Here is a 14,943-nt window from a genome sequence, read left to right on the forward strand (position 1 = left end):
GCGTCATCTCCGGGGGTGCAGAGGCGCAGCTGCACCCAGTGGCATTCTGTTTAGCAGAATATGCACCCACTGTCCTTACTGAAATGTCATGTATTCAGTAGTCACTGTAAGTCACATAGACACATACCTTACAGGGTTGGGGGAAGCTTGTGCGGCGGGCGCGGGCCAGATAGGTGTTGGGCCGCCGCCCATGGGCATTCAAATGCTAATAAGGTGGCTTTTGTTCTGCTGCCAGGTAGAGAGTATAAATGTCGCATACATTACAGTACAGGATTTATTTCCATTTGACTACGAATCTACGATGATGAAGAAGCCACCTCCAGGCAAGAAGAGATTTCTCCAGTCCATGCTACAATTCGGCGCCGCCGCTGCCGCCTCAAAGACCCGGCTGCTCCCACCAGAGCCCGCTGCCACATCGACTCCAGTGCCCGGCGCTCCTGCGCCTGCCGCTGCCAAGACCCGTCTCCCAGTCGGGCGGGATCTGGGAGTCCCAGAGGAGCTCGCTGTCGCCACACCGACTCTACAAGTAGCTGCCGAGGCTGACAGCACTATCAGCGCCAACACAACGGCTCTTTTAAGAGCTAATAGCAGCCAGCCGCCACGCAAAAGCCGCAAATATGTACGTTAAATGGTACGTCAATAAGCGACCGCCACAAAGCGACTGCTTGCTGTTTATCATTGATCATGCTGAAATGTTGAAACAAGATGCTGAAACAATTTAATGTTATAGCTGTAAGGACTCTAGAAACACTTTCCTCGTAAGCGACCGCCACAAAGCGACTGCTTTACTGTTTATCATTGATCATGCTGAAATGTTGAAACAAGATACTGAAACAATTTAATGTGTTCGTTGTGAACTGAAACACTGTGTTCATTAGCAAACTGTAAATGAAGTACCAACCGAAAAAACAAAACTCGTTTTATTTCCACCGCTAGGGGGGGGGTGGGGGGGGGGCTGCACCCACCGCCGTTATATGAACCCGACGCGCCTGGAGCCATGCATGGCAAACTTCTCGTGGGACTATGCATGGCAGGCGCGTCCTATTCCCTGAGTCAAGCCAAAGCTGACCGCATACCTCCTGGTTTGCTACTTCGGTGCCCAGCAGGGGTCTTTCCTCCTCATGAAAAGCCACTGGCTGCTTCTTTCGGCTGCCTCCGATAAAGCTTTGATGGCTGAGCGCTGGTTCTGGCCTCTGACTCCCAGGTCTGCAAACAGTCTGGTAGTAGATCTTGCCACAAACCCTCTGCATCCCACCTCTACTGGGCGGACCTCAGCGTTCCAGCCAAGGTGTTGTGCTTCAGCAGCAAGCTCGGCATAACGGAGGTGTTTTCGCTCATAAGCCTCATCCATAGTAGTATGGTATGATACAAGAGAACGCTAACGTGTACGTTTTATTTTTGTAGAAGAGGCAAACTACCGGTAATATTGTTTATGCCGTTTGCTTTGATGGAATAATTGATTGAACATGCACGCCATAATATGATTTGGGTGTGTTTATATACTTTATTTAGAACACACCCAAATCAAATCATAGTACAACATAGGCGTTATTCAATCAAAGCAAACGGCATAAACAATATTAGTTTGCCTCTTCTACAAAAATAAAACTTACAAGTTAGTTACAAGGCTGCCTTCTGTTGCGCATGCCAAGCTGTCATTCTCTTGTAGCATATTATTTATTTCTCAATCTCACCATGGAGTAACCTCTCGTCTCGGAGGACAGTCAAGACGGGCAGTGTCAGTAGACCAATCACAGGCAGGCGGGGCATTACCATGCCTCAGCCATGCCTATGCTCGCACACAAAGGAGATTCACGCATAGCCCATAGGCACCCGCTTTGCGGTGAGATCAAAGCATGTCGCCACACTCTTACTAGATTACTCTGGACCTACCATACCTTCTTCTATCATAGCCTTGATGAAACCATGAACCTTTAACCATATCCCCCTGCATGCATGGCTGCATAAACATTGGCTTTACATCATTTGTGAACACCACAAAATACTGATATCTGGTGTCCCAAGTAAACTAACATTGGAAAATAATAGTTTCTGGACACCTCTGATTTGGAAAAGAAGTAGAGCAGGGTTAAGTATTGGAATCTATGATCTAGTGACAGATAAATATGGATACAAAAATAAAACATCCATGGCACAGTGCCAGAGCCCTGAATACATAATGATATCAGGGGCTGCATAATCAAAACAATATTGTGAAAAATATGGCGATACTCCTGGTGCCTGGCAGCTCCACCCTCACTTGAGCACAAGGGACAAATCATCTTTTTAAGTCAATAAAGCAATCAGGCACTATGACTGCAAGTGCAAACATGGTGTGCCCTCTACAAGTGGATTCTTTAACCAAAACATCTTGAATGCATATTTATGTTGAGGATCCTACATATGGAAAATGGTATATTTTAATGACTTCTGACAACAACGCTCCACATTCGATCTCCTATTTGGTCCGTTATGAAGAAGCTCAATAACTGCTACACTTTTAACTGGTGAGGGGCTTGTAACCAGTCAACTCAGTTCCCATGATTTTATTTATTTTATACAGGCCTGTCACAATTATGACGCATCACCTAATCACGTTTTTTAGCAAAATTGTTGGAATCGTTTCATTTAAATTCATCGGTTGTTCATACATTTTCAGAAATTGTGGAAATAGATCTACAAATCTCAATGCGTTGCGATATGTAGATGACCCACCTGAAAATGTATTCTCTCTTGGAGCTGGAGAAATAAATATACAACACTAACCATACTGTTAACCTGCCAGTGGTAAGGGGTTTTTATAGACAGGAATGCATAGTTGCATACAATATTAAAAATGCACTTAACTCATCAGAATCAAATTAATATTCTACCTGACTTCGGTTAGAAAATGCCACCCTGTTCTGATGGCCTAGAAACTCACTTAATTTAGCCTAAATGGCATGACTACAGCTTCAGCATAACTACAAAAAACTCCCAATGGAAAATATGACGAATGGCTTTCCATGATCCAGGAAGTAAGCTTAGTAGAGGCTACAATTACACACCGCTCTCAGTGCTATACAGGCCCACACCCTGTGCCACACTTAAATCAATGCCTTGTGTGCAAAGTCAAAATTTGCAGTCACATAATTCTGCACAAAACATACATGGTTGCAGTAGCTACCTGCAAATCAACATCAATTAAGCTCTCCCTGGTTACTTTTATAACCGCTACTAAATCAGTCCTCAAATCTATGTCATGCACGTGTGTGTGTGTGTGTGTGTGTGTGTGTGTGTGTGTGTGTGTTGAGGGCTACTGACTACTGATTCATTAGAGGACCGGCTTGATGACTAAAAGGAGGCTTTTACATGATGTTGACATCCGAGGATTTACATTCAGCATACACGCCAGGGAACACAGGCAGAGGGACGGAGGAACTTGAATCATCAAAATGCCACTTTAATTCCAGCCAAAACATGCTGATGGAGCTTTTGTGTCTTCACACTACTTCTACGACTGCCCCATGGTGAGCTTCTGTAAGCTGCTGAGCTTGCCTGCAATAAGAGCTGCTTGTTATGATTCAGTGGGAGGAAGCGAAAAAGAGGAGGATACAGCAACTCAGATTTCCTCCAGTCAGACACAACTGGCCACGATGCACTAGCCTCTCTTGGATAAGCTGCCTCGTTCTCTTGTGCCTTTGCATCTTAGCCACGTCAAGCAGATGAATAGCCTATCGGTTAAAACAAGTTATTGTCTGGCATATACAAAATGAATAATGTCTATCATACAATTTTGTAATTATTAAACATATTGGCTCAGCCCTAAATACTGGTGGCAACTTTGTTACTGCAATGGACCACCACTGCTGAGCCATACAATGAGAGCACTGCTCTTTATGTACATGACCAACATAAAATGTACAGTGGGCCAATGAGTTCACATTGCTCATGTATATACTCAAGTTATGAGGCACAAGGTCATTCTGATATCACCCCCTCTCCCTGAGCTGTTGGGAGGCCCTTCAGCAAGAGTCTTCATAAGTGTGACTCACTTATCACTCTCCTCCAATGTCCTGGAAATATTATGGCCCGCAGTTACAGCCCAAGTTGTCCATCACTGTCAAAGGCTGGGCCCGGCCCACCTACTCACCACCAGCGTATTACTTATTGCTATTGCTGGACGTCACTAAACTAGTCTATCAAGCAGCAGGTTTAATGACCACCCCATACGTCAGTCTGTCAATGAATGACTAGGTATACAAATGGGGACTATACTGAAATACATGCTGAATAGAAATAACTCTCACCCCTGCCGTACAGAGGGGATTGCCAAGCCCAGATAATATATTGGATGGGTGCATGTACAGTATGTGTCCTATCTTCATGCCCAAGGCAAACACAAGCATGGGGTTATAGAGGGAGTTGATAAGTTGATATGCCCAAGGTAGAGGGAGAGAGAAAGATAATCACATGGCTAAGCCAAAATATGCAGGGTGCAGGAAATAAAATATGTTTAAAAGTCATGAAAAGATAATTACATTTGAGAGGCTTTTAGAGATTTCCTCATTGAATTCAATGGTTATGTCACCACACTGAAAGGGACTGGGGGGGTGAGAACAGCAAAGCACCCAAATCCCTTAAATGAGTCTGATGGGTGGTGGTTCTTGCAGTGAGATGTGTTAGTCAGCAGCCACTGGAAGCTCAAGCTGGTGTTCCTTTATTAAGGCACTGGGATCTCCCCCATGGGAGTAAAGCCTGCAGTGTACTTACAGAAGCAGCTATCAGACCCTGCCTCCAGCACACAGACGTTTGTCAGTGTGAGAAAGTGCCCAGCTGAACCAAAGACTGAACCACTGTGTGTCGACAAGGTCTGCTAACAAAGACGACCTTTCAACGCTCAGCGGTTTCTTCTCTCTCCCCCCTCTCCTTCTCTGGGTCTTTTAGCAGGAACATGTACTACAGTTCCAGTCCAAGTGACAGAAAGCTGTGCACAGGACCCACTAATACACCTTTGTCCGTCTCCACTATCACATGGTGGAGAAGGGTGACACTGGCATTCACCTTTGTCCCAGGTGCAGTCAGGCACCGCCTAGACACCCACCAATGCAAAGTCTGTCAAAGTACAAAAGGCATTCACAACATATACAGTATAAAGGAACAGATCTTCTAGAGAGTAATAAATGCAGTATGCAAGAATTAACTTCCCCCTAATGACTTAGCCTTGTTTCTTGCAGTTTAATTAAAAAAATATATACAACCTTCAACGACATTGTAAAATACCACTTATTAAGAGTCTACCAATCTTTATAAAGACATTTAAAAAGTGTCATTCACATTAGTTATTGGCTCTTGGCCATACCATTAATTTGGTAAAATATGTGTGGAGTCCTATATTTTTTTCATGGATTAATTTCTTAACTATGCGCCCTATTAACACATTTCATATACTTAATGTGTAATCATCATCATCAAATTGCACTGCCACTCCAACTACTCCATTGTCCAAATGGTCATTATAGCCTGCCTAGTATTCTATTCACTTTTGTTACCAAAGTAAATGGCAAACAAAGGAAATACTACTCCTGCCAGGCATGCACCAACAGGTGCTCTCGGAGAACAGGCCTGCTATATGTTTTAGTCCATAAGGAAGAGCTCAGTAACAGCCTTTGACAAAAGAGAGGCCTTACTGGTCAGGCAGTGACATTCACCGGGTTACCCCGGGGAGCTGTGAGATCAGGGACAGACAGAAACATGTGGACAGACAGCTGCACCAGATTGGACGGTCGCCAAGGGATTGACAGAGGAGCAAGACTCAAGCCAGGCTTGGGCTAAGACCTAAACTTGTATTCTTCTCAAAGAATCCGATCCAGATGACACATGGAGCAGTAGAAAATGCATTTACCTAAGAGATTTTAAAAACATCACACCTGTGTAAACTGAGCGGTGCAACTATACATTTATTGTTACTGTACTCTACTGTGCTCTGTACTGTATTGTAGTGTACTGTGCGTGGGTCCCCGGAACATCCAGACCCCCAGGAACGTGCTTAGGGTGCCGGCCCGTGTGGGGGTCCCCGGAACATCCAGACCCCCAGGAACGTGCTTAGGGTGCCGGCCCGTGTGGGGGTCCCCGGAACATCCAGAGCCCCAGCAATGTACTGTAGTGTACTCTGTGCCACTTTACTCTGTGCTGTACTGGCCACTTTAGGTGTTGCAGCTTTACGGGCTCGGACATACATACGGACACACATAGCTGGCAACGCTCAAAAAGCTAAGAACCAAAAGGTGTAAACTGTAATCGCACTGAATTGAGTGAAACTCCAATGCCATTGGCAGTAATGGTAACTTAACTGACAGCTACTGTCACAGGGGCACAAATAAATATGCATCCAACTACAGTACGCAGAAATACACAACTATTAGGAATAACGCATTCTGTACTGAGTGTACTCAAACTGAAGAAATCATGGTTGCAAACATTAAACAAAAAAAGGTATCCTCCAGAACCATGTTGAAGGAGTGAACACTATTAGCACACCTCCTCCTTGCTTCAGGGTTCATTCAGATAAAACACTGGGAGCAGAGAGCCACAAGAGCCATGCAGCAATGTTGTGGTCCTAATGCCAGATCCAGATATAGCTGGACGTCACAGGGATAAAAATACCCAAACAGATGGGAGGGCTCACAGGCAGGAGAGAGACAGTGGTGGCAGCAGCACGTCTAAAGATTTCTAGAGAAGAGAACAGCAATTACAGCCGTATGCTAACCTAACCTCTGCTTTACGTGTGGTTAGCAAAGCCTTCAATGGATGCCTGTTCGGAGATAATGACCTCCCTGGAAGATACAAATGTAAGGATAATCATACACAGACCACTGAGGCCTGTGGAGGAGATGATGCCAGGCCCCTACTGTATGGCCTGGGGTTCAGTTAGCAGGCACCACCAGCTACAGTACAACTTAACTTGAGACTAGGGCAGAGCTAGATTACTTCAATTTAAGGCGTTGTCCGAGAAGAATAGAATTATGGCCCACTACCCACTATTAACTTTAAGTGCATGATGTATGGACATTATGGACAAATCAGTAGGGGTGTAACAATTCCAAGTTAAAATCAGAAGCACATTCTTAATTGTCCCAGGAATTTTCTCTCTCCATCCTGTGTTTAAACTTGATGCTTTCCTTACAATTATTATACAAACACGCATTCGAAGACAAATAAATAACACATTTTACAAAAGAAGCCGCTAGTCCCGCTACTAGTTAGCTTACTGGCATCTTGCATTAGTTTTTGCGATGTCATGGCCATTGCCAGAGATGATGGAAACAGAACTGGAAAATCCAAGCTTCCCTCAAGTCACCACCGGATGGTGTGGCTACATTTATCCTGCAATATGTAAAAGTTATGCCGATACTATCTTCTCAGTTATGACTTCATCCACTGTTTTTCCTTTCTCGTAATTTTGCTTTTCAGTGCAAAACATAGCACACACACACACACACACACACATACACTAGTGCAACCAGCTGACCACAAAGGTCCATCTCAATGTTTGTATCCAGTACAAAAAGGTTAATAGGTTTTGATAAAGCTCTCAACTGTTTAGGTGTGTTGTTGTCGTTATAGTTAAGATCCACTTTGATTAGCACTATTGGAAATAATAATAATTGTCAATAATATACTCCGGTTTTATTTCTGAAGACTACCAGAACCAGTCTACTGAAAGTAGGATGATTAATTTAGAATATGTGTACATAACTTGATGCCATTGGGAAGAAATCAACTAGGAAAAATAAACAAACTACGAAAGTGTGCTCCCCTCGGCCTGGCAAACTTGCCAGGCCGAGTTGCCTACACAGCAAAGTTTGGAATGCTGTTATAGCTAATTAGTAATGAATCTGAAAGATCTGACGGACACATCTTGGTCACATGACCAGAAACAATGTGTACCGATTGTGTGAGTTTTGGACTAAATTTGTAGCAGTAGTAGCAAAAAGTGTGTTTTGAAGAGAAAACACAAAATTACAGAAAATTTAGTCTAGCATAAATGGCTGGGGCCTATGTAGGAAGTTCCATGATACAAGGAAGCCAAAGAAAAAACGTTTTTGATTGTACAACATACAAGCTCTAGAGTTATAAACCTAAAGTGTCTAGTCTAATTTCCCAGTTTATTATTCCCTCCTCTTTGATAAACACAAGCAGAGCTTGGTTGAGTCATTAACAGTACATGGGACCAAGCTGATTACTTCCTGTCTCTCTCACTTAGTCAGCTACACTAGGATGATGCGTTTAATATATTCAATCGTTGGCGGTATTATTGGCGAAACAAAATTAGCATAAACTATATACTGTGCCATGTTTTGCCGTTGGGAGTGTCCCAGAACAGGTGCATTGTGAGTGACTGGAATCCTGCATTCATTACAAAATAATATGTTACAATGCCGAGCCTGCAAATTCATGAAGCAGGATGACCTTACCAATTTGATGGCCACATATTCGTTGGTATAGAGGTTCTTTCCCAGCCGCAGCTCTCCAAAATTTCCACAGCCAATCTTTTTCCCAACACGGAAATTTGGGCCAACCATAAGAACTCCAGAGTTGGTCCCTGAACTCCGGCCCACATGTCCAGTCCTGCTGCCGGCTGCTTTGGACATCTTTTTTCCTTCCTCTGTCTCTCCCTTACCCCCTCTCTTATCAAAATCCATAAGCTTGTGATACCCTGGCCTCTCCACGATTATTCCCCGGCCATGCAAACCATAGAAACTCCAAAACAACGGCCAGAGGACACTTTAGGGAGGGGGAGGGAGACAAGTAACACGAGACAGAGGAGAGGTGCTGCAGTTAAAATGTGCACAGTATCAAAAGACACTTAAGTGGGGTGAAAATGCAGCTAAAGCGCCCGTGTTGTCTCAGGCAGCCCAGTCGCCGAGTGCTTCCCTTTTGTTTCTTCTCGTCCCTCGTTTAGCAAAGAGGTTCCTTTGTCGGTTTCTCCAGCTCCACTCTCAAAGTAGCATATCCCTGCCTGAAGTGGGCAGGCTGTGCTAGGATGCGCCCACGCACACAATACTAGTCATAGATAAACACTTCAAATCACAGCTACTGCATCCACGAGGCCGCTTGGCAACGTCCCCCACAGCGCCTCATTCCTTCGGGTCAATCCTTGGTGAGACACTGGACATTCTCCATGGTGCAGGGTCAGGGCGAGGGAGGCCAACAACGACGTCGTGACTGCAAGTCCTCCTCACTTCGATGTCAGAAAGATATCTGAAAAGTAAAAAGAACAAAAACTGTTATATACCAATCAGTTACTCGAGTCCCTGGGCCGTACGTAAAGTATCGTTATCTTTGGCTTTTTTTGTGCGTGTGTGTGCACGTGTGTGTGTGTCCTTGACCCTTTCATATGTGCACCAACTGTTTCTTGCCCACAACAGAGATTGTGTTCAGAGACCAGTACAAATTAAAATGAACAAAGCAAATGAAAAGATGGTAAAGTATTGGGAAACACACACACACAGAATCAATCATCTATTCTCACAACTCCTCATCATGACCCGACGATATAGTGAATTATTCAAAAATATAAATCTTCAACCTTTTACTTGGAGATCATATTATGTCTACAGTAGCTGTTCCATACTACAGCTGAAATGGGATCTTGTTCACAGACAAGCACAGGGTAAATTCAATAAAGCAATCAATATGAGCGGAAATATTCCACAGTAGACTTAAAGGCCTCTTGTAAAATACAGCCTACTTTTGAATGCACCAAATAGCATCCCAGCAGAAAAGGTGATCCCTTTAGAAAAGGGCTTAAACCAAAAAGCAGGATTTTCATAGAGCCTAAGCCAAATACCATTATTCAAGTCCCTCTCTCATACACAGGGCCTCATCATGGTCATACGGTCTAGTATGAGTAACAGTTTGACTTGACTGTGTTAGGGCCGATTCATACTCCTATTTTACCGCTGTTTCGGCGCTGTAGTGCCGAAATGATTTCGGCTCGTCAGAAATTTTCAGTAGCACCGAAGAGCCGACTTTAGGACGGTACCCGCCCCCCCGAACCTCAAATTACGTCAAATTGTAGGCTCTTCAGCACCGAACCGACTTTTATTCGGCTCTAAAATAGGAGTATGAATCGGCCCTTAAAAGGCCACAAACTCACATTGCCTGCCTACACACATGTTTATGTGCAACACAGCAGGTGTTGAGTGAAGTATAGGCACTACTGGCAGACAGATACCTTTTCCAAAGTGTATAATACTGATACAAATTTTAAAAAATGATGGTGTCCCAGTCATACAATTATTATTATTATATTATATATATTATATGTTTTCAGGAAAACATAACATTTCACATAAATGTTTCAAATCAAACCTCTTTTTTTAAGCGACAACCATAGAAAACCACAGAAAACCAATAGTGGAAGATTAATTGTCCAAATTAATGTGTTCGTGTTGCCAATTAATATAGATTGCCCAATGCCCTATTCCAATATTTCAGGCTGGCAAATGGAATTAAAATGTGATAACCTGCGTGTTGTTGTATGTATGTATGTTATGTCAACAATTCCACAAATCTAAAATAAAACACAATAATTAAAACACATAATTATGTGTTTTATGGCATAAATCATACGACCAGAGCCTAGGAATGAAACTTTCTGGCCCTACTAGAAAGTATTTGTCTGTATTATTTGTATGTACAGCAACAAGACAGAGGCATGTGTTAAAGGCAGGTATGAGCCAGGTCAATCATTAAATCACTCCCTTTTCCTTGTAGCATGACACGTGTTACAGAACAAGTGAGAGACAGCTTAGCCTCTTGTCATCTTGTCTGGTCACCAGATAAGTACAATGGAAAAGTTATTAAAAGCTCAAAGTAAGCTAATAAGGACTAAAATTACAAATTACACAAAGTAATGATTATGCACTTAAATTGTCAAGCAGCCATGAAGAGAATAGTAAGAAATGATTGTTTGATTGCTTCTGAGTGAGACAAATGTATTCTTCCAACTAATGGAGTCAGTCAAGTCAAGATTGCCCTGGTTGTGGATGTTAGGGATTGTTGATGTATGTTACTTAATGTCATATTCGTGCACTCAAGAAGCACTTTGTATTTTTATTTTCTATGTATTGTACTGTTGGACCCAGAGTAGGACATGAAACTGAGCAGAAACTGACCCAACCCCACAAAGCTCGAGGTCACCACCACAAGCCACAATTCAAATGTTAGACATTACAATGAAAATAACCATACTGCAGGGGTAGCCGCAATTTGCAACTCTAGATTTTTGAGTGGTGCAACCACTCCTACAACCAGCTTGCAATGTCCTCGTACGTGTTTGTGTGTCTGTGTGTGTGTGTCTGTCTCGTACTTGTTTGTGTGAGCATGAGTATGTGACTTAAAAATAGCAGTAGGGGGCGCCAGAAACAGTGAGAGGGGTAGTGACTCTAATGAGAGAGAGTGAGAGAGGTAGTGACTCTAATGAGAGAGAGAGATAGAGAGAGAGAGAGGGGGGGGGGGGGGGGAATTGCACCACTCAGTTCACACGTGTGTGTTTTTATATAATGGGATGAATCTAGAGTTGCAATACTCTCCATTGACTCCCTACTCATCCAATTTTCATCTGCGATCTGCTTGTATTAAACGCCGTTAAACTCATCAACATTGCAGCTCTAGGCCAAGCTTGAATTATCCTCTTTCAATCTGCCAAGCTTTTGTGTCATAAAAATCCACCAAAAAATCCACATGTTATGAGCTACTTTCTGTCAAGAAATTCTGTGCAGGTGATAGTCATGGAGTTTGGAAGCACTCGTCGTAAGTCACTGAACGGCCCTACGTACCACCTGTTTCGCATTTGCACATATGAAACGAGTGATTCCAAACTCCAACACTGAAGGCTCATACCAGCCCTTCTCTGTTTTTACTCACCACCGCTCAACGTTATTTCGCGGTGGTCAGCTCACCACCGAAAATCCATATTATGAATAGGCCTTTAGAAAGATTATCACCTGCACAGAATTTCTTGACAGAAAGTAGCTCATAACATGTCTACAATGGATTTGTATTAAACAAAAGCTATGCAAATTGAAAGAGGATAATTCAAGCTTGGCCTAGAGCTGCAATGTTGGTGAGTTTAACGTTGTTTAATACAAGCAGATCGCAGATGAAAATTGGATGAGTAGGGAGTCAATGGAGGGTATTGCAAGTCTAGATTCATCCCATTATTTAAAAAATCTAGAGTTGCAAATTGCGGCTAACTGCAGGGGTATACATTAAGGGAAATTTGCCACTGGTACTTATTATTTTTAATCAACACATAACAGTCAATAATTAATGATGGGATCACAGAACGCAATGTTGTAATTAACCAGACAATTTCACAAAATCAAGTGGCCCTGAGTAAGTGGAAGTTGGGTAACTTCTGCATGTTCTACTGGTCGGAAGGTACTCTAAATAGTACTTCCGGGCCAGCATGCCATTTATAATGTCTATCCCTTACTTGTCACTACATTACACAGATATATACATGATAATAACGCCAAATAGTTGCAGTAGGCCTACTACGATCTAATAAAGCCAACAGTGCCCTGGATGTTTTGCTAAAATATGCTTCTACTACTAGCTAATTTTATTGCAGACTCCTTATTAAAACACAGGCTGCGTTCTGTACTTGTACACACAATTGTGTTTCATGTACGACCAGAGGAGACGAGGAGTGAAACTAAAGTGACCGTTGGGCTAATGTTAGCTGGGTCGACTTGACTAGGCCAGATGCCGTTAAGCGATGTAACATTATCCAACTACTATCTAGATAATAGCCATGATTTGTACGCAACATCAATTCATTTAAATGTCAACCACTAGGTCCAGTGGGTTGCCGACCTGCCGTTAGCCAACCTGGCGACCATAACGTCGCTCTTCTTGGCCTTTGCTGATAGAAATTAGAAACCCAACTAGCCAACGTTCAACTAGCCATTAGCAGGAAACCCAGTCCTACTGTAAACACTTGAATTTGGCTAACGTTAGCCAGCTACGTGAAATATTCATAGAAGCATAACGTTCGCCCGTCCTGTAGACAGCCAACTCTTCATTATGACAGTAAAATAAACATTTTCCACAACAGACACTAGTGTTCATAATTTCACCTGAGAGAGAGAGAGAGCAAGAGGTACGTTTGTTTCGGACAACTCCTCATTTTCTAATAATACTTAATAGAGCAAGAGTGTCACTCCCAAAAATGACGTTTTTTCAACTGATAAAAGTGTGGACACCCGATCATTTAAAATTGCGGAATTTATGTCGAGTGACACGCTCGTGCGACGATGTATAAGTAGCCCTTAAAAGCTCGTTAGCAACCATGCTAGCGCTAACGACAGTGGACGTAGGTTAGGTTAGCACTAGCCTGCATATGCATTGCGGCGCGACATAGCACCGTCGAAAAGAAGAACTCATACAAAAATTAACTTACATCGACGAAGAAACCCATCTCGTACCTTTTCACACGTGAATCATCGAAGTGTCGTCAGCGTCACGGTTGTTCATTTATTGAGACGCATTTTCAGAATGTATTTGTCTGCTGCTGTTTCCTTCCTGTGGTTTTCTGCTGTTGTCTCTGTCTTCATAAGCCTCCCCTCCTGCCGATAAGCAAAGCATTAGCGTCGCACTCGGCAGCAGCCAACACTACGTTACTCCAGAGCCTGCGTTACTACTCCAATGCTGACAAATGAGCGTGAGCGCTTCTCCCTTGAAGAATACAAGCCAACACATCAGGGAGACGTACGCAGTTGCATTGCATGCTGCGCTGAGAGGAGACTACACTTAATACAATTTTTGCACAACAGAGACAACATTAGACCCCGTACCGCCCTATTTCTATTCTTAGCTCCATCAAAAGTGATGGCAATTGGAAAAATGGTCTATGAATGAACAGGTTGAAAAGTATCTTTCCAATAAAGAACTAATGTACGAATTCCAATCTGGCTTCAGAACATATCCCACTCCACTGACACATGCCTCCTTTATTTGAGCGACCATGTATCAAACACAAGGTGGATGCTGGCAAATACTGTGGCATGGTCATGCTGGACCTCCAAAAGGATTTCGAAACTGTAAGTGTAAACCACTCCATACTGAATCTGATTAATAAGCTATTTCTATTCTTAGCTCCATCTGTTAAGTGATAGAACTAATAGTCTATGAACAGTTTGAAAAGTATCTTGCCACAAAAAACGAATATGTACGAATTCCAATCTGGCTTCAGAACATCCCACTCCACTGACACATGCCTCCTCTATTTGAGCGACCACATCAAACACGAGGTGGATGCTCGCAAATACTGCGGCATGGTCATGCTGGACCTCCAAAAGGCTTTCGACAACGTAAACCACTCCATACTGATTAATAAGCTAAAAGCAATTGGTTTTGATAGCTGGATGCAATCCTACCTGGAGGGGAGAGAACAGATGGTGGAGGTGAATGGAACACTGTCCCTCTCCTTTCCCAGTGAGCTGTGGCGTTCTACAAGGAAGCATACTAGGACCATTACTTTTCCTAATTTATGTAAACGACATGACATTAGCTTGTGACTGCAACTTGTTCCTGTTCACGGATGACTCAGCACTGCTGGTCTCTGACAGGAACAAACTGCAGGTTGAAAAGGCCCTAGGCTCTGACCTCATAATCTGCACGACTGCACCCTGATAACAAACTGATAACAAACTATCATTACACCTGGGAAAAACTGAATCCATTCTCTTTGGATCAAATAGTAATCATCTCAGCAAGGCCGATGGCTTCTCAGTTAAAGTGGGTGACAATATTATCACACGAAAAGATGAAACTAGAAATGTACTCTCTCTCTCCAACTTGCGCCTTGCACACAAGTAGGCCATGTATGGCCTACTTGTACGCAAGCAGAGCGTGCCATGAGGTGCGCTCACCACTGCTGGTACGACTGCT

General features: G+C 43.2%; 1 protein-coding gene across 5 annotated transcripts in view; it reads right to left on the bottom strand.

Annotated features, from left to right (window-relative positions):
* Nucleotides 1-13,774, bottom strand: part of csnk1g2b (casein kinase 1, gamma 2b) — a 63,555-nt gene extending 49,781 nt beyond the window's left edge. For 4 of the 5 annotated variants that reach the window (XM_083766435.1, XM_083766433.1, XM_083766434.1 and 1 more), the window contains exons 1-2: nt 13,479-13,774; nt 8,457-9,243 (exon numbers count right to left, since the gene is read on the bottom strand). In XM_083766435.1, coding sequence (XP_083622561.1) covers nt 8,457-8,684 — 228 coding nt within the window. In that variant the 5' untranslated portion in view covers nt 8,685-9,243; nt 13,479-13,774. Of the gene's footprint in view, nt 1-8,456; nt 9,244-13,453 lie in introns of all 5 variants that reach the window. The other variant, XM_083766432.1, reaches the window with a different exon arrangement.
* Nucleotides 13,775-14,943: the final 1,169 nt, after the last annotated feature.

This window comes from Protomyctophum parallelum (genome assembly GCF_964188405.1).
Source record: "Protomyctophum parallelum genome assembly, chromosome: 6".
Classification (NCBI taxonomy): domain Eukaryota; kingdom Metazoa; phylum Chordata; class Actinopteri; order Myctophiformes; family Myctophidae; genus Protomyctophum; species Protomyctophum parallelum.